This window comes from Theropithecus gelada, chromosome 4 (genome assembly GCF_003255815.1).
Source record: "Theropithecus gelada isolate Dixy chromosome 4, Tgel_1.0, whole genome shotgun sequence".
In the NCBI taxonomy this organism is placed as follows: Eukaryota; Metazoa; Chordata; class Mammalia; order Primates; family Cercopithecidae; genus Theropithecus; species Theropithecus gelada.
The window spans coordinates 123,431,583-123,451,766 of record NC_037671.1 but is presented as its reverse complement, the minus strand read 5'-3'; the positions used below and the strand labels follow the sequence as shown (position 1 = coordinate 123,451,766).

Genomic DNA, 20,184 nt, shown 5'->3' with positions numbered 1-20,184 from the left:
TTACAATGCCCAGGGGTGGATCAAAGAGCCCCCCATCCTGGCACAACAACAGGTCCCATCCCTGCCCTGCCCCCAACTCTGCTGCTGCCTTTCCCCAGGACACAAGGACGGGAAGACAGGGAAATGAGGTGGCCGTCCTCAGAGAGCACCTGGTTGCTCTCCCTAAGTCAATGCAGCACCCCATCCCTGTCCCATTGTCCCAGTCTGGATGGACAGGATGGCCACCAGGTCTCTGTCTTCTGCTATAAATGTGTCCACAGCTCCCACAGGACGTGGTACAGCGGGGGCGGGTCCTGACGGGGGAAGAATGTCTCATTGTGGATTGCTCTTCCTCTGGTCTGGTTTAATGTTTAACACACAGGACTGGCTAAATGCAATCCTGTTTAATTGACTGTGTAACTTGAGAAATCTCAGTCTCAGCAAGGGTCTGAATTGGACAGGTCTGCAAACAGGGGCAGAAAGTTACGTTCTGGTACCTGAAGCTGAAGCTGCCCTTTGCACCTGCCCCTCCCAGGGACACAGGCCCCTTCTCTCCCTGCAATGGCCTCTGCACGGCCTCTCCAGCCTGAGGCCTGCAGGAGCACAGCAGCATTTGCACTGCAGAGACAATGGGAAAGCATGAATCAGCTTCCCACATCCCTTGTACCCCAGGCAACGGGGGAGCAGGAGGGAGCGGTGCAGCTGGAACAGGAAAGGCAAGGCCGAGGCCGCAGATGGTTTGCAGAGAGGCAGGCACTGCAAATTGCCACTGCAGGATGGCAATTGCTGATTTCATTAACAAACTTTTTTTCTTTCTAATCCTCCCTCCCTCCTGCCCTTCCTTCTTCCCTGTCTTGCTTTCTTCTTTCTCTGTCTTGTGCATAGTTGTGTTGCTTCCGTTGTACTTTCTCGTTAAGAACATGCCCCAGGCCTGAGCTGCACAGCTTAGGGACCTCCCCACAGCGGGGAGGATTGCATGGATCCACTAGTCCAGATCCCCCATTTTGTGCACAGAGAAACTAAGGCAAAGGGAGCTTGCATCAGAATTAACAGCTGGGCTTCCGGGTCCTATAACTGCTTTCTGAGGGCATCCTGCGTGCCAGGAACTCTGCATCCCACCGATGCTGGCATTCCCTCCCTCCTCTCGAAAGGCCTGTTTTCGAAACATGGTGAACATTCTGTTTCAGAGAAGGAACTGGGGGCGGAGAGGCTCACATCCTTTGCCCAAGACAAGCAGGTGGAAGTGTGGATTTAAACTCAGGGCTTCAGACTCCAGAGGTGCTGCCTGCAGGGCCGCCTAGGCCAGCGTCCTCCCATCTCGGCCTGGCCCTCAGTGAGCCAAGGCAGCCTCAGTTGGACTTACAGGGGGACACCTGCGTTTCCAGGGATGGGTAACTTTCTCCAGGTTGCGCTGGGAAGTGCAGACAGCGTTTCAGCTTGGGGCGGAGGAGTGTCTGTTCTCCGTGTAACTGCAGTTCCTGTTAGAGTTAAGAGCTTCTCTCTGATGTTCAGAGCGTCTTTCCTTCAGAGCATTTCCTGAACACTGTCCTTCCTCTGTCTCTGCACCCCTGCCTGATTCCTTCTTCTAGAGATGCCATGACGGTACTAACCAGCCTCCCTCTGAGAGCCAGGGCTTGTCTGTGTGCTGGGACCAGGTTGCCACGCTCCCAAGCCTGGAAGGACCAACTCCGTGACAGCACGAGTCCCAGGGAGAAGGGGCCCCTCCTGGCTGCTCCAGTCTCCAACGTCCCTGCAGTCTGGGGGCCCCCTGTAGTCTGCAGGGCCTCCTACATACAGTCCCTGGGGTTCCCTAAAGTCTGGGAGTCCCCTATAGTCACTGAGTCCCCTACAGCCCACAGAGTCCCCTAAAGTTTCTGGTGTGCATGACAGTCCCCAGGATCCCCTACAGGTCCCAGATTCCTCCATCGTGCACGGGACTCCGTCTTGTTCTCTGCGAGGTCTGAGAATCACACCAGAGGAAAAATAATGGGACTCCGTCTCGTTCTCTGCGAGGTCTGAGAGTCACACCACAGGAAAACAGTGAGGGACATTTTCCTTTAGCTCAGAGAGGCCCAGGGCTGAGGGGACAGGAGGAGGGAGACGTGACTGGGCGGCATGTGAGCTGGAGGAGGTGGACCAAGCTGAGGGCTGGCTCTCCCGTGTCCAGTGGCAGGATGCTCGGAGCGATTCCAAAGCCTTCTTTTATCACAATAGACTGAATCCTAATTCTGAAAGATTATGTAATCAGGATTAATTCTCACTGAAAGGATGAAAAATAATTCCTTTGGAGAACTGAATTCCTGCTGTATTTGAATTATTCGCTCCAATTTTTCTCTGCTTTTGAACAAAAGAACTGCCAACGCTTCGACTCCCGTATATCCCACCAAAGTCTTTAAGATGATTATTAAATTTGCTTTTAAAACCACGAGGAGGACTCAAGGTTGACATGTGCTGGGGGCACAGGAAGCAGCAGTTCATGCTCCGTGATGCGTGACTGTTACTTCGCTGTGACCGCCCACGTCTGCCCTGGGCCCTTCGCCCCCTCCGTGATTGGTTTGCAATATCCCAGCGGAGCACAGGGGGCTCCAGGGCCCTCGAGGCCGGGCCTGTTAGCATGTGCCTGACACAGGACCATCCGCAGAACGTTTTATTGTCTTCCATTATAGGAATTCAGACTTCTAATATCTCATAATTTTGGCTACAATGTGTGCTGGTTGCCGTTTGGAGACATTCGGTTCTAAGTCTCCACCCATCCAAGAGGTGCAAGCCTCGCACTGGGTCCCGGCCATGCAGCTGCCCAGAAAGCCGCACAGCTCCGCGGGCGTCTGCCCCTTCCCAGGATGATCCATGCACCGCTCTCCCCTGCCCTCAGATACACACCTTTCCCCTCCTCACTTTTAGCTGATGCGCTAACCCCGCACGTCTCAACCAACAGGGCCGCCGGAGGGGAGCTCCTCGTCTCTTCCTCGCTGGGTGAGGGCGAGGCCCCGTCAAGGTAGCTCTGCGGCTGCTGCCCGGCGTCCTCAAAGCAGACCCTCCTCTGCGGGCCTGGCCTGTCTTCTCCTCAGTGTTCCCGGTAGGGCTGGATGATGACACCCACCAGCACGTGTTGGCCCCAGGAGCCGCACCTGCAAGAGCAGGACGGTAGCTGGACTCCAGACCGCACGCCACACAATGTTCCCTTCTCCCCAGCCCTGAGCAGCAGCAGCTCCTGGGAGAGCTGGCAGGAGTGACGGTCCCACTTCCTCCCCCGCCCAGTCTAGCAGGCATCCTTCCTCAGGTGTCCATGGGTCGCCTTAGTTGGGCTGCCTTCCAGCAGCATTTCACCAGCGGCCGCTGCCTTCCTGAGAGCAGCATCTTTCTCCTGTCTGGGACAGCAGTGTCCAGGGTTCCCACCCGTTCACTCTCGGCTCCTCACGCTCCTTAGCGGCATTTCCTCCTCTGTTAAACCCACAGAGAGTGCAGTGACTCAGGGCTCAGTCCTGGGTCCCCGTTTCCCCTCTTTATGCCATCTCCCTGGGTGACCTCGGCCAGTTCTACCCAAGTGCCAGTGACTCCCCAAACTTCCTCTCTAGTGCTTCCTACTCCAAGGAGCTTCCAATTAAGAATTCCAACTGCCTACTCAGCATTTCCAATGGATAGACTTACAGGCAATGTAAACTTAATGCGATTCCAAAAAATACATGTTATTCTACATCACATGGGCCATGCTTTTCTACACGTGAGCCACATTATTCTACACCACCTGAGCCACGCAATTCTATACCACATGAGCCACGCTATTCTACACCACGTGAGCCACGCAATTCTACACCACATGAGCCACACTATTCTACACCACGTGAGCCATGCCACTCTACACTGTATGAGCCACACTATTCTATACAACATGAACCATGCCACTCTACACCACGTGAGCCAAGCCATTCTGTGCCACGTGAGCCATGCTATTCTACACCACATGAACCATGCTATTCTATACCACGTGAGCCACACTATTCTACACCACATGAGCCATGCCACTCTACACCATGTGAGCCAAGCCACTCTATACCACGCGAGTCATGCTATTCTACACCATGTGAGCCACACTATTCTATACCACATGAGCCACACTATTCTACACCACATGAGCCACGCTATTCTACAACATCACATTGGCCACTTTCACCCCATGTCACATGCACCATGCTCTTCTCTGTCAACACCCATGGGCCTGCTCATTCTACTTTATCATCACATGTTTTGTTATTCTGCATTGTATGCACCACCTTATTCTATGGCATCACGTGCACCATGCCCATCCAGCTCTCTTGTCCCTGCTCCTTCCCCTCTGGCCCACGTCTCCATCACCTGTCACCTGGACCATGGCCATAGCCTCAGCTGCATCTTGGTTTCCCTGATTCCACTCTTCTCAATGATAATCTGTCCTCTATACAGAAAATAGGAGCATCTGAAAAGCAAAATTAAATTAGATGGTGCCTCTCTCTGCTCAAAATCTGTCCATTGATTGATCTACACACTTAGAATAAAACCAAACCCCTACCACCATCTTGCAAAACCGCATGATACAGTGCTGTGCAGGACTGAGGCTGTGCAGGTGATAGACGGCAGCTCCAGGGTTGCTGCTCCCACAGCTGCATTGTGAACCAGGCAGGAGTGGGGGACCCCACACTCCTCTCCAGCAGGAGGGGCCAGGTGTCTGGTCACTTGCTGTCATCCCACCTCATTTTAAATCTCAGTAACACTTATTGTGACCAAGTGTCCTTGTCTGTTTTATTTGTTTGTTGTTCATTAGCCCAGAAGTGGAGGCAGAGCAACCATGGTTTATCTAGGACAGGGTGAGCCACTGAGCGGCCCTGCTCCGCTCCTGCAGGGGGTCTGTCCAGGCACCCCCATGGTTTATCTAGGACAGGGTGAGCCACTGAGCGGCCCTGCTCCTCTCCTGCAGGGGGTCTGTCCAGGCACCACCATGGTTTATCTAGGACAGGGTGAGCCACTGAGCGGCCCTGCTCCTCTCCTGCAGGGGGTCGGTCTCTCCAGTCACCGCAAACATTGATGTGATTTCATGTCTCTTGGGGCCCTTGCTCCTGTCCTGGCGAGGAGCATCTAATTAGCAAGCTGAGGTCACCTGTGAGTTCCCGCTGTCCGCAAGTGGCACACGGGCACCGCCGTCCAGACCACACCCTCCTGTGTACTCCCCAGAGAGAATGGGAAAGAGGAGAAGGGCGCGTGTCTGCTTCTGAGCTCACTGCAGGGAGTAAGAGCTTGTGAGGGCCGGAAACGGAATGAGAGGGAGGTTCCCAACATCTCAGAGGCCTCCTCGTGTGAGTGGATAGGTTTTGGCTCGCCCACCACAGAGCATAGTTAGAAACGTCCAAGTTTTGAGTCTCTGTTAGTGGGACCCAGAAATGCCAACAGTGGAATCCCTTTCCTGGGCTTTCCCAGGGACCAGAAGATGTTTGCAGAAGGCAGGAAGCATCACTTGTCAGGAAAGTTACGTTTGTGTGGTGGCGAATCTCCTCTGCCACCTCGAAAGCAGGTGCCACCCATGGAGATGGAACGGGCAGTGTCAGGAACAGCTCAGCAGCCCCCGTGGTGTTGCAACAGCCGCTGAGGAGAGAGAGGGTGGTGCCGTGAGCCCCCCGGGTGTCCACTTGTGAGGACAGGACCCTCCCCACGGGGCAGCTTCTCACCCCACGCGCTCACCATCTGCTGGGGTTATGCAAACTCACCTGCCGGACTCCTGCCTCCTAGGCTGAGCAGGGTCTACAGTCCTTGACCCATCGTGCTGAATGAGCCTGGGAATCTGGGCTGCACTGTCTGTTGTCCACACAGCCGAGGTTTGCACTGGGTGGAGTCTCCATGCCCCACAGGCTGGGCTCCCCTAGCCTCAATCCCATCCATCACACTTGGCCCCTTATTCTACTGCCACAGAGAAGGAAGCTTGAGAACTGGGCTCCCTTGTCAGGGCAATAGCGAAAAGCGGCACCAGGGGCTCAGGTAGGGTCAGAGGGTCCCTGGGCTCTCTCCTTCTCTCTTCCCAGGCTGGGTGCTTGGGTTGGGGGATGTCACAGAGAGTGAGGCCCAGCTGTGGGGCAGCCCCAGGATGTAGAGACTCTGCCAGCATCCAGTGTCACTCCCACCCTCCCCTCAGAGTCCTCGGCCCCCAGCCTAGCCCTGTCCTGTCCACATCCCTCCCACAGAGGTCAGGAGATGGGAAGGGCATCCTCAAAGCCGCTGTGTGCTCCTGTGGGGGCTGGAGCTGGGACTGAACGTCAATCATCCTTCACTCAGCGCCTCATGGTGATGGAAATGTGAATTAATTCATTTGGAATTAATGAAGAAGTGGGAGCCGTGATGTACACCAATTTCTAGGCACTGTATCTATACAGATCTTTCTTCCAGCCAGCTCCAAAAATAACCACCCTGAATACAACTGGGCCTTTCAGTGAAGCCCTTGGAGGCATCTTCTGCAGCTTCAAAGATTCCCAGGATTCCCAGCACTAATTGTGAAAGTGGAACAGATGCCTCGCGGCTGCCAACTGATGCCTTTAACGTTGGCACACAAGCGACACCAAGCTCAGCACAAGACACACAGGGGAACCTGGCACTGAAAACATGAGTACCACCTTGTCGTTTGATGTCGACGGTCAATGTGGAATTTCTAGAAACCTCATCAATATCGTTGACTCAGCATTGGGAAAATCCTTCTTCTGAAGGGTAAACCAGTTGCAAGCATGTCATCATTTGGTGTACATATGAGAAACAGGTGAAGCAAGTCTATATTCAGAGCTGGAAACTTGAGGGGTTGCACACGGAGACCAAGCCCCCCGACAGCAGTGCCTCATTTTCAGAGCAGCAGGCACAATGCCAGATCCCCGAGCTTCCTCTTCAAGTCACATGAACACGACCGTTGCCCTCATTTACGAACCAGGAACACAGGTGTCGGGGAGGGTCAATGCAGGGTCCATTGGCTGCACGCTGTCCTGTCCAGCCCAGCAGGTTGAGCCCGGCGGCCACACCTTTCCACCCGCTCCGTGGGTGCCCACTTCCGTGCCTCTCTGTCATCTACAGGTGTGGACGGAAGGCGGTCTCGTGGGAAATGATGCTCTCCCACTACAAAGCCTGGTCAACCCTCACTCAGTCATTCCAAAGCTTTCTATTAGCAGCAAGAGCTCCCTAACCATCCCCTGCCAAGCCAGAGCTGTGTCCTGGGGCCTGAGTCCCGGCTTCCATTCCTCTGGGCCTTCTGGGGTTTAGAAGTCACTTTTCTTCCTTAGCAAAGCCTGACTTGCAATATCATTGTTTCTCTGTAAGTTTTACAATCCTATTTTGGAAATTTCAGGGAATGCCTCAGGCTAGGTTGCAGCTGGTCCTAAGGGAAGTTTGAAAAGGAAAAGCACGTTCATCTCTCTGAGAAACACCTCCCTGTGCTGGGAAATGTGAAAGCAGGTGGGACACCAATCATCTTCCCACATCACATCGTCACCGCCGCCAACGTTTTTCTGAATACATCGCACACCTGGCTCAGTAAAATCTGTTTTCTAATCTACTTTTTAACTTAATGTGTTGGCCTCAACTTTGCACTTTATTTTTCTTCTGCTGACATAATTCATGACCGTGTGGTGTTCTCCTCTCTGGGGTAGCTTCAGTGAGGCTCAGCTGAAGGGCTCTGTGGGTCAGCGTGTGCTGTGGTCGGGATGTGGAGGTCAGTGTGCCCAGGCATGAGTCAGCCCACACGGGGCGCAGGGCACATTCATGGAAACCAGTCCATCGCATCTAGCAGGGTTCTTTGTGTGGCTGTGCATTTAAGATCAATACTTTCTTAGCGTTGGTTTTCTCTTCTCTACATGAAAACACTATGAGGCGCTCATTTGACTGCAAATCCTAAGTGCTCGGAAAGTTCCAGAACGTGTCTTCACTAGCATTCCCCTGGAAACAAGGCCCAGTACTTCAATGCCCTACATAGAACTTCCTCCGATTTGTACACTCTTAAATGACAGGTGCTTGTGGCCCACAGGGAGGTTTATCCGTGGACGGTGTGACATCGGGAATGAGAAGGGCAGAGGTGGCAAGGACTGCAGGCCTGTCCAACCCAGGGGGTCAGAAAACCTTGCCTGTTGCGGTGGAATGAATTGTTCCGCATACCATCCATATGCTGAATTCCTAGCCCCTGAGACCTGTCAGTGTGTTCTTATTTGTAAATATGGTCATTGCAATTACAATTAAGATGCAAATTAAGTCCAGCGTGGTGGCTCACACCTGCAATCCCAGCACTTTGGGAGGCCGAGGTGGGTGGATCACCTGAGGTCAGGAGTTTGAGACCAGCCTGGCCAACATGATGAAACCCTGTCGCTACTAAAAATCCAAAAATTAGGCCGGGCGTGGTGGCTCAAGCCTGTAATCCCAGCACTTTGGGAGGCCGAGACGGGTTGGTCACGAGGTCAGGAGATCGAGACCATCCTAGCTAACCCGGTGAAACCCTGTCTCTACTAAAAAATACAAAAAACTAGCCAGGCGAGGTGGCGGGCGCCTGTAGTCCCCTCGGGAGGCTGAGGCAGGAGAATGGCATGAACCCAGGAGGCAGAGCTTGCAGTGAGCTGAGATCTGGCCACTGCACTCCAGCCTGGGCGACAGAGCGAGACTCCGTCTCAAAAAAAAAAAAAAATCCAAAAATTAGCCAGGCATGGTGGTGGTCACCTGTGATCCCAGCTACTCAGGAGGCTGAGGCAGGAGAATTGATCGCTTGAACCCGGGAGGTGGAGGTTGCAGTGAGCCGAGATTGTGCCACTGAACTTCAGCCTGGGTGACAGAGCAAGACTCTGTCTCAAAAACAAACAAACAAAAAAAAAAGATGTAAGATGAGGTCACAGTGAGGTAGGTGGCTCTTAGTGCAATATGAGAGTGTCCTTATAATAAGAGGACAGACCCGAGAGGGGAGCACTGTGGGACACGCAGAGGGAGGACAGCCAAGTCCTGATGGGGGCAGAGACTGCAGGGCCTGTCTCCATAGAAGCCAGAAATGCCACGAAGAGCCAGAGACCACCCCGTCTCAGTCTGCTCAGGCGGCTCTGAGAATAGACTCCGTGGCGGATCAGCAGCAGACATTCATCCCCCACGGCTCTGGAGGCTGGCAGCCCAAGGTCAGGACAGGTTCAGTGTGTGGCGAGGGCTGCTTCCTGGTGTCATCTTCCCGCAGTGCCCTAACGTGGTAGAAGGGGTGAGGAGCCCTCTGGGCCTCCTGCAGGACGTTACATAAGGGCACTCACCCTGCCCAAGAGGCTCCACCCTCAAGAAACCAGCCCCTCCTGAAGGCCCCTCCTAATACCATCACCTTGTCGGGGGGAGGGCTTCAACACAGTAATTTGGAGGGACACAAACTATCAGTGTATTGTACCCCAGAAGATGAGAGAGAGAGAAAGCTCTGCCGCCACCTGGGTTCTGAGCTTCTAGCTCCAGCGCTGCGGGCAGTGAGTCTCCTGCTTGAAACCCCAGGTTGTGTCCTCTGCAGCAGCCCAGGACACACAGCTGGGAACACGCGTTCTGAAAGACAGACAGGCCCACACAGCCCCGGGAGTGGGGGCTCCTGCAAGGCTGCGGTGAGGGGCCCTCTAGGGCTCTGCAGGTGCTAGTGGAGGTGCACCTAGCATGCATGGAGAGAGGAACCCACAGATGCTTGCTAGACCCTTGGCTACTCACGTCAATTGGCTATGGCCTGATGCTTGGTTTGGGGTTTGGAAATGCATCACTGAAGATACACCTGCAAGCCTACATGGAGGAGCCAGCAGTGCCAGATGAACCCGTCACCAGGGAGACCCACCAGCTCATCCAGCCACTCGGCAATCCCAGATCTCGAGGGAGCCAGTGGTGTGCATGTAGACACCTGAGCAGCAAGCCTGAGCATGGATGGTAGGAGCGTGTGCTGGGTGCAGGGTGCTCCATGTTCACCCGAGGGGCACGGCTGGGGAGAGCCGGGGTGAGGTCTAGAGTCATGCAGATGCAGCCAGCCCTTCTTCCTCGCAGAGCCACAGCCTCCCAGGCAGGTGCCTCCAGCACCTTCCATTCAGCTCATGCTCCTCCTTCTCCCTCTGGTCCCGCCCAACTCATTCTCTGTATGTCTCTGCCTTTGATTTCCATTCCTTGAGGCACAATTCCAAGGCTTCCTGGATGACAGCCATCATGAACTCCATCTCCCTTGCCAGCTGTTTCCTCCCCCGTGCTCCCACTCTGGCCACCAACTTGCCCATCCCACTGCCTGTGAATATGCCTTTGTAGAGAAGAGGAGGGGCTGACTTGGATGGAAGGGCATCTCCTGTCCCCGTGTGTCCTGGAACCCTCACGTGCATGTCTGGCCCCTCAAAACGAGCCTGAAAATGGACGCCTGCTCTCCCTCCTAAACATTCCCATTCCCCTTCCCCATTTCAGGAAGCAGCAATTCTATCCTTCCAAATATGCAGGACAAAGTCTTGGAGTCCTCTTTGAGTTGCTGCTTCACACCCCATCACGAGTCTCATGGGCTCTGCCTGCCTGCAAAATATACCCTAACTTAGGCCACTTGCTGTACCTCTGCCTCTAACGCCCTCATCGACACCGTCATCACCTTGTGCTTGGACTGGTGCAGTAGCCTCCCAACCAGTACCCATTTTCCATTCTTGCCTGCTGCCTTCCTCATCCCAAATGTATATTATAATGGGGAACTGGATGTACCTTTTCCTAATTTGCAAGCATCTTCAAAGTCTTTGACCTGTTATGGGTTGAACTGTGTCTGCCCCCAAAAAGGATATGTTGGCGTCCTAACCCCCAGTATCTTGGAATGTGACTCTATTTGAAAATAGGGTTGCTACAGTGGTGATTGTGTTAGAGATTGATCATTAGGGTGGCCCTAAACCAATATGACTGGTGTTCTCATAAGAAGGAGCAATCTGGACGTAGAGACAGACAGGCACAGAGGGGAAGATGGCCGTCTGCAGGCTACGGAGAGAGGCCTGGAGCACACCCTTTCTCGGCTTCTTCAGAGAACTCACAGCCCTGCAGCACCTTGATCTCAGATGTCAGATATCCAGGCCACGGAGACGACAAACTCCTGCTGTTTAGGTCACTCAGGCTGTGGTTCTTAATAATGGCAGCCCTCGAAAACTTATACAAAGACAATATATTTTAACTTAACAAAAAAACGATGCACCTCAGATAAGGAGTACACCCATGGAACTAATGCTGCCAGCAACCCCAGCCCCTGATCGTGTTCATGACCATAGTGACCGTTTATGGCGCATGCCCTCTGCCTCCGCTCGTGCAGACACCTCAGCATTATCACATCCCTCCGAGGACCAGGAAAGGACACCCCCAATCCACACCGGGCAGGCCAGACTGCCAGGAGCCAGGAGGTCATCTGGATTCATGCAGAACATCAGCCTAAACCGGGATCCAGCCAAGCCACCCCACTCAGGATTAACCATGCAAGACGCCACTGCCTGGGACTGGCTTGGGGACTGTTTCCTTCCACCGCTAGAAAATGCTGTTCGGTTATAAAAGTGGTATGAAGACTTGATAAGAAAATTGGACAAAAAACACTTCCCCTCAGTGATTAAAAGAATAAAGTTATGACGGCTTCTCACGTGCTCGCATTTTTATATGTCTGGCGCCTCCTATAACTGCTATTCCCCATTCTTCTCTAATCTCAATCTCCTATTCTCTATTCAGCCTTTTTACTCTGCTATTTAACACATTTTATAGTATTTGCCATCTTATAAAATCCCTTTCTTGTTGAGAGATCCAAACGATTATCCTGATGTCTGCACTATATTCTAAGCTGCAACAACTCAGAATTTGGTGAGTCTTCACCTACAGATCCGCAAGCTGGGCCCGTTTTCCGGGATCCCACACAACACTGCTGTCGGCATCTATGCTTGTGTGGAAACTGAAGCCAAGAGCTCACACTGATGAGGCTGTGAACAGAAGGGCCCGGGACTCTGGGGACCTTCAGCATAGCCTGAGCTCAGAACAGTCGGCCCCTCCCATGAACTGACTCAATGCCTGGTGTCTGGGTCTGTCCTTGCTGTGTGCTTCAACCCGGGGCACAAGAATGAGAGAGTGACCCCAGCCCTGAGCATGAGCACGCTATGCGTCCAGCACCTAAGTCCACACGGTGCTTGGCCTCTGTCTTCTCACCTCCCTTTTCTTTCTTTCTTTTTTTTTTATTCATTAAATCAACTAAAATTTATTTAATTAAGTATAAAGTTACTTACACACTTGTCTACAGTCACAGTAAATACAGTTCTTGGCAAAAGACAAGGCCTTTAGAATGTAAAGCCTCCCTACCTGCAAGATTACGTATATAAAACTCCCACTATTTTTATATAACAGTAGATTAGTCAAATTAAAATAATTATACTATTTAGAATAAAATAAAATGAAAACAATTTATTCATAAGATTCATATGTAAATCATCCTTATTTACAAAATACTATCCTGAGAATTATAATTCCATTAAGTTTCAATTTGAGCAAAAGTGTAATCACTTAAGTAACAGCCGTTACTTAAAATTGAAAATGAGATCAGTCAAAATGACTTTTGAAGAGGGCAAAAATATTGTCAGGTTTCTTGCTGTGGTTCTGGATGTTCAGTAGCAGGCTCATTTGAAGGCAGACTCAGCCCTGAAGGGAACTCACTTCAACCTTCAGAATGTGGGGGTGGGGGGAGAAATCCAGGTCTTGGGGGAAGGTAAGGAGGAAAACCCCTCGGTGGATAGACATTTCTCATTGCAAATGGAGCGTGTCGTGGACCTGGGAAATACCTTGGTGGAAAATAATCTCGAGGAGCTCCAAACCTGGTTCCCGGAGGAGGTGGAGGGAAAGGAGGTCCTCTTCTCATGAAGGGGCCTCTTGTATCCACTGGAAACAACGGACCTCTGATTGGAGCAAGAGGTGGACGAATAAAGCCAGGGCCGGTTGCTTCTTTTTCAGTGGGCAGAGATGAATCAGGCACATTTAAATTCCCAGGATCATCTTTGGCATCATTTCTACTGGCTTCCATTTCTGAAGGCATTGACCCATCCATTTTATCCAAAGAAGGCGTATTAAAACTTCTGAGTTCTGCTGGTCCAGAGCGTCTAGCAGAGTTGGAATAAAATCTGTCTTCCCTTTGGGGAGGAGGAGCTGAATCAGGATATGACTGTCCTGGTGGAGGAAACATCATCCTACGGTCCTGTTCCCACGGAGATGGCAGGGGCCCAGTGTCAGAAGGAGCCCTGTGAGGACGGGTTAACCTCTCACAGCTTGATTCTCCTCTTTCATTGGCAATCTGATGGTCCGGAGGATTCCCTGGGCCTCTTGAGCCTCTTCTTTCTTCCCTTGGAGGCAGAGGTGAGAGTCTGAGTGGACCCTCCAGCAGGGTTGGAGGATAGAGAAAAGCTCTCGTTTCAGGTGAAGGCTGACCGAATGGTAAGGGACCATATGGGGAACGCTCTCTGCCAAATGCCGTATTTGGCACATCAAGTGCATACGGATCCTTTTCTAGAAGCTTTATTTTATACTCTGTTTCAGCTAATTTTTGTTTGTTGTGGGCATTTTCTTTCCTTAAATTGCTGAGGTTTCTTTCAGCAGCCTGAGCTGCCAACCAATTATGACGTGCTTTTTCCTCATGGGAAATAGTCTTCCTTTGATAAAAAGGAATAGTTTTCTCAAATTCTTTAAGATCTTTGGCTCGCTGTCTATAGGTCTCCAGCTCTTTAGTGGCATGGCTCATCATTTCGTCTGCTTTAGAAAGTTTCTCTTCTTTCTCTAACCGCCTTTTTTCCTCTACTATTAATTTCCTGTAGAGGCTCATTTCGTTTTCTTGATATAATTCAGTCATTACTTTAAGATTCTGTTGAAGCTTCTGATTCTCACTTTCAAAATGTGTGTTTTCTGACTGCAAAGATGCTTGTTCAGTCTGAAGATGTTTAATACGCTCTGTAAGCTCTTCCTTTGTTTTATCAACTTCAGATAACTGAATATAAATTTGGTTTCTTTCTCTTTCTAAGGTTTTTAAAGAAGCATTTAACTCTACATGGATCAGCTTCTTCAAAGCTCCTTTTGAAGGATCATCTAAGTGAGCACCATCTTCCGATTCACTGTTCACTTCTAAGTTATCATCATCCGTTATGTCTTCTTCAAGCCTCCCAGCCCAATCTTTCATCTTTAGCAAGCGTTCAGTCAGAGTCTTGATGTGATTTGCTTTGTCATTTAGAACTTGTTCTGCATGTATTTTGGAGTCTTCAAATGTTATTTTCTGTTTATTAAGTTCACTCACTTGTTCTTTCCATACTGCAGCTTCTTGCAAAAGCTGCTTCTGGCTTTGTTGAAGTTGAGAATTTTCATTCAAAGCATCTTTTGTTGCTATCTTCAGTCGTTCTTCATTCATTTGACATGTCGTGAAGGTCATTTTGGCTTCGGCTACTTGTGATTTGAGGGATTTTGACTCATATTCCAGCGACTGTATGCTTTTGGAAATATCCGCCATCAATTCATCTCGTTCAGAATGTTTAGATTTCTCTTCTTTTAACTCTTTTTCTACACAGAGTATTTCATGCTCAAGCTCAGAATTTGCCCTGTTCAGCTTTTCACAGGTTGCCTCCAAACTTCGTGCTTCTGCTGCCGCCTTCTCAAAGCTGGCATCCTCTAAAGATGACTCTACTTCATAGTCTTCATACTCTTTTTCAACAAGGCTAAATATTTCGAGTAGTTTACATTTTTCTTCAATTAGTCCAGAAAGCTCCACAGCAAGTTTTTTCTCTCTTCTCACATAAAGCCGACTCCTAACCGATCTAAAAGTTCGCCACAGAAAAAGGAGAACAGCAAAAAATCCAACAACAGCTGCATGTATCACCAATTCCCATGGAAAACCATAAGGATGAGAATCTGTTCTCATACCTTCAGTCAGTGCTGCCACAACCCTGTGTGGCAACTCCGGAATCAGTCCCAGGTAAGGCTGAGGGGTAGCCCCTGGCTCCTCCATACTCCAGGATTAGCCCCGAGTATGGCTGAAGGGTAACCCCTGGTTCCTCCGCACTCCACGATCAGTCCCAGGTACCGCTGAGTGGTAACCCCTGGTTCCTCCGCCTCCCCACTCCAGGATCAGTCCCAGGTACCAATGAGGGGTAGCCCCTGGCTCCTCCGCACTCCGGGATCAGTCCCAGGTACGGCTGAGGGGTAGCCCCTGGCTCCTCCGTAGCGCCAAGGCTGCTCTGGCGGTTGCTGCAGTAACCGTAGCCACAACAAACGGTGGAGAACGCGCAGCATTCCATCTGGAACCCGGATCCCCACCTGGCAAGTGGAGCGGACCACTGCGGAGCCAGCTGCGGGGGGAGCTGGGGACGCAGGCACCCACAGGCCTCACAGGCCCGTGCGGCCCACCCCGGCCACCTCGTTACACTTTACATCCTGAGGCAGCTCTAAACCCTGTATTTTAAAACAATACCACATGGGGAGAAAGACTCAGGTGACCCAGCATCCCAGCTATGCCCATCCACAAGCTGACATCCTAGCTAAATGTAGCCTTGTGCATGAGGCCAGCAGAAGAACCTCCCAGCTGACAGAATGATAAAGAATAACAAACCACGGTTTTAAGTCACTAAGCTTTGGGGTCATTTGTTATGCAGCAGTAGCTAACTGAAATACCTGCCACCTTATCCCGTTGGTGTTTCAGTATCTGTGGTCTGAAATCATCAATTTGGGTGCTTGACTAAGATTATGCCCCATGGTAAATTCTAGTAGGTAATTTTATAGCTAAAATACACATTTTCCGATTGACCTTTACTTCATTGAAGAGATATTTATTTAGCTCCTCCCAAATGAGACAGATTATGGTTTTTAGATTAACTCCTTCCACGAAAGGGCTCACCTCTGCTTAGCATGATCCTCAACCGTCCCATGTACAACTGAAAACGCTAACCTCGTTCCCAGAAGATCCAGGGCACTTAGAACAGCGCTGGCATGTAGACAGTGATCCTCTTACCTCTCCATCAAATGTACCTGCACATTTGGAAATGTGTCCATTTTCCAAACACTGGCACTCCTTCAACACGGATGATGCCTTGCCCTGCAGTGAGCCGTCATCTCCCATGCACGCACGTATCTTCAACTCATCTGGAAAGCTCGCTCCTTCAGGAGAGGAACCAACTACCTGCCGTGATGGGTATCCCAGCCAGCTTGTAAATCAGCACCAGGACCAGGCTGATGCGTATCCTCCAGACAGTCCTCTTGGAAAGGTGAATGCCAGCCACCACATCACGATGGGTATCCCAGCCAGCTTGTAAATCAGTGCCAGTCCAGGCTGATGCATATCCTCCGGACAGTCCTCTTGGAAAGGTGAATGCCAGCCACCACGTCTAGCCAATCATTTCTGATGAGGACGATGTCGGCTGCCTCGATGGCCACGTCTGTGCTGGTGCCAATGGCAATGCCCATGTCTGCCTGGGCCAAGGCCGGGGAGTCATTGACCCCATCATCCTCCACCATGGTGACTTTCTTCCCTTTGTTCTGGAGCTCCTGGACCTTGGCCACCTTGTGCGAAGGCAGCACCTCTGCAAAGACTTTGTTGATGCCAACCTGGGTGGCAATGGCTCTGGCTGTCTTCCGGTTGTCCCCCGTGCTCAAAACCACATCCACACCCATGCCTTGAAGCATGTGCACAGCCAGGGTGGTCTCCTGCTTGACAGTGTCTGCAATAGCCGGCATCAGCAGCTACACAGGATGGGGCACCCCACACCAAGATACCACACTTGCAATGTTCTCATCTGTCAATAGCCACCAGGATAGCCATCTGTCTTTTCATCTCATGGTCTGTCATAGTGTCACTGACATTGCTAGAAATGGTTAAGCCGTTGTGCCTGAGTCATTTGCGGTTTCCAGTCAGCACAGAGAAGGTCTGGGGGGCTGCATCTCAACAACCTGCGCAAGCACCAGCTCCCTGCACCGGCCGCCGTCTTCCTCACCTCCCTTTTCTACTCTACTTGGAGGAAATCCTAAGGCCGTTGTGGGGCTGGACATGGCCTCTGAATCCTGCACAAAGCATCCACACCTGCCCTGGGGATGCCCCGGGCACAGCAGCTGCAGGTCCCTGGCTTCATGCCTGGAAGAGGCTCTGGGGTAGATGTGTGAGTTGGGGGCAGGAGTAAAAGACAGCCCTGGGTTGGAGAGTGTAGCATCGGGGCCCACGGAGGACGGGGGGATGTGAGCATGGCCTGCCTTAGGGACGCCTCTGTCCTTGCCACCCTGCCAGACAGCGCAGTGGAGACAGCAGTGTAAGGCGGTGGTCCTGGGGGTCTAGGGTCTTGGCGTGACTCTGAGTCAGCAGCCAAGTCCTTAGTCTTGTGATCCTAATTCCCTACAGTGAAACCTCTCCAGGTGACATTTTCCTTCTTGCTGGAAATATCAGGATCTCTACACCATCTTTTCAGGAAGCCTGTTTTAAGGCAGCATGGTTTTCAGGCGGGAAAGTGCTGCCTGCCCGCAGAAGACTGAGCTCTCCTTTGCAGGAACACAGCACCAAGGGAGGCCTATGGGAGCCATTTCTTCCTGTTGTGGCAAAGGATGAGCGGAGGGAAAGAAAAGTGAAACATGCCCAAATGTAAGCAGTTTACAAGTTGTTAAGTAGAAGGAAGGTGTCGAGAGGGATTAACACGTCCCCTGGGGTGCAGGCAGTGGGAGCGTGTGCGTGCGCTGTGCCAGCTCCCCATCCTGTCTTGCCCAGCGGCAGAGAGGCAGGGCCTGTGAGATGTGGTGGGGGGCTGGCAGCGGGGGAGGTGGGGAGGAAGGTGAGCTGCATGCATGCTTCGGTGCTTCATCTGTGCAGGTACCGGCAGGATGCAGAGGAGGAGAGAAAAAGACTGAGGCGCTCACAGCTTCCTGACTGTCACATGGGCGACCTGTGACCCCGTTCTGGAATTGGCTGAATGAAGAGACAAGGTCTTTGAGAAAACAGCTCTCTGAGTGGGGAGAAGCAAATACAGGAACCCGGGGGAACCCAAGGAGATATTGCCTGACCCTGCAGGACTTCTCCAGGAAGCGGGAAGGCCCGGGATTTCTGTCACCTCATGACCATCTTAAGCTGTGCCCCTGGCCTTTGGCCATGCGGAGCCTGCGTCTGAAGCGGCAGGTCAGTCCCATTCTTGGGCACAGCGGAATGGCACCTTCTGGGTTTGGGCCAAGCCCCAGGTGAGACCCTGCAGGTGTGGAGAAATCCCAGCTCACATGGGTCTGGTCCCCGCCCCCCTTACTCCTGGGTGGAGGCAGGAGGGGTGGGCCTCAGGATCAGCCCCAGCCTAAGACCTCGGGCCACACCCCTCACAAACGCAGTCTGAGCACAGCTGCCCTGTCTCTCAGCGGCAGGTATTCTGAACCTGCCCTCAGGGAACTGGGATCCAAGTAGGAGGGAAGGCCAAGCATGGGCCCCTGGGGCCCAGCTCCCTCCCGTGGTGACTGACCAAGCCAATTAGACAGAGCAGGAAAACCTGGGCAGATAAGGGCTCTTAGGATTGTGGGTGTAACTCTGTTACTCAGTTCCGCAAACCTCTTCTCTCAGGGAGCGGGGACACTGCCTCTCCTTCAGGACAGGTCATTAGAGGGATGGCCACTGAGTCAGCTTCCAGAACCACCTGCCTGCAGCATTCGCGCACGTTTCTCCACCACCACGGTGCCCACACTGGCCACGCAAGTGCGGGACCATGACCTTCCTGAATGAGTTTCCACGCATCTCCTGAGCACCTCCTAAAGCCAAGAGCTGGAACCGCAGGAGGCAATCCGTCCTCCTTAACGTGATTGCATAAATTATCACCATGCCCGGGCCACCCACAGCCGGCACTCAACGTCTGTGTTGCCTGGAATCAAATAAAGGAAAATAGCAAAGAGGTCTCAGATTGCACGTAGACCCTTTCCAGTTGGGCAGAACATAAATGGGCTGGGAAGTTTGTTGTCAGGAGTCTTTGAGTTCCAGGAGCTTGGAGGTGGCCGGGACGAGAGGCCGGGAGGTGGGGCTCCGCTGACACTGGTTCCTACGCAATCCCAGAAAAATAAGTCATCCTTCTAAGCCCTAATTCCCTCATCTGTTAAAACAAAAACAAAAGCAAACAAAGAGGCATGTGTGGGGAGGGGATGATGACTCCCACCCCTTCTGGATCAAATGAAATTTGCTAAAGTCTTTTGTAAACTGCCTGTGCCCTGCAGCATCCTCGACTTCTTCAGCAGAAGGTTTCTAAGCCCCCCTTGCACTGACACACAAGTCAGAGCCTCAGTGCCATTTTGCACATATTTGAACTAGCCTGGAGAAGAGGCTGGTGAAAGCTCTCTAAGTAACAAAGCTTGTTTGTGACATTTGAAGGACTAGCCGTGATCAGCTCTCTAGTCTTCTGTCTCTGTTATCAGCAGTGGGGTATTTAAGTTATTCTGAAGTTTTAATCAAATCATCTTCTTTCTGCTACTCTACGCATATTTACGGTAAGCAGTGACATGGTCCCTGAAAGGTCATGTGTTTTGAAGGTGTGCGTTTCAATGTTGGGAATTTTGTGAGGTACTGAATATTCATAGGCCACCCCGACATGCGGCGTGTGGGAAGCTCCTGGAATCCCCCGAGATATGGAGTTTCTGTGTCCAGCAGCTAGGATAACCCTTTCATCACAGACAAGCTCTCCCGCCCAGGGATAAATACCCTCCAAAGAGAGGGAGGACAGCCCTTCCCCATCTGTGGGGTGGCTAGCCGACCCGCTGCCTGGGAATTACCAGTACATGTCTATGAGGGTGAGAGGAGGCCGCACCTCTGCTCAGGGACAAGGTGGCTGCGCTCACCCTTCCATGCAGTGGATCAAGTGGCTGGCCCCAAGGCGTTCCTGGGGTTCCTGGGGAGTGCTGGATCAACTTCCCAGCCCCAGTATATTTTATGCTAAAATTTTCCTAGGATAATTTTATTTGGGGAGTAAAGAGGCTTCTGAGAAAATTCAGAGATGGAAGAGTAAGGCCCAAATGTGCAAAACTAAGTTAGGCGGCCACCCTGGGGGTGTCAGGGAGACAAATCACTGGAACTGGAACAGAAAGTCATTTACATCTTAGTATGAATTAGTCCATACCAGCTGTTTATCTCTGTATAGCTGGTTTAGTTTTCCCGCCTTGAGCAGACTAGAAGTTTTATTAGGATGACTATCATTCAAAAATATCAGGGAAATATGTTTG

The 20,184-nt window shown here is 51.7% G+C and overlaps 1 protein-coding gene and 1 pseudogene across 3 annotated transcripts; both read right to left on the bottom strand.

The window, feature by feature from the left end:
- Positions 1-12,422: 12,422 nt before the first annotated feature.
- On the bottom strand, positions 12,423-14,977 carry LOC112623216 (endoplasmic reticulum export factor CTAGE5-like). Of its 3 annotated transcripts, XM_025383481.1 has the most exons (3): positions 14,673-14,977; positions 13,444-14,600; positions 12,423-13,326 (listed from the first exon to the last, which is right to left on the bottom strand). In XM_025383481.1, exons 1-3 carry the CDS (start codon positions 14,975-14,977, stop codon positions 12,653-12,655), a joined length of 2,136 nt encoding a protein of 711 aa, XP_025239266.1. In that variant the 3' UTR covers positions 12,423-12,652. The 3 variants fall into 3 exon arrangements, with proteins under 3 accessions (XP_025239266.1, XP_025239265.1, XP_025239264.1); XM_025383480.1 differs by having other exon boundaries at positions 13,444-14,977; XM_025383479.1 differs by having other exon boundaries at positions 12,423-14,600.
- Positions 14,978-15,096: 119 nt separating this feature from the next.
- LOC112622655 lies at positions 15,097-16,698 on the bottom strand (annotated as a pseudogene).
- Between the last annotated feature and the right edge of the window lie 3,486 nt (positions 16,699-20,184).

Excerpts from the sequence above, each read along its gene's own strand:
- LOC112623216 (XM_025383479.1), bottom strand. The coding sequence starts at position 14,977 with ATGGAGGAGCCAGGGGCTACCCCTCAGCCTTACCTGGGACTGATTCCG. Across the intron at positions 14,601-14,672 it reads TTTAGCCTTGTTGAAAAAGA|TTTGGAGGCAACCTGTGAAA; the intron begins GTATGAAGACTA and ends AGAAGCACGAAG.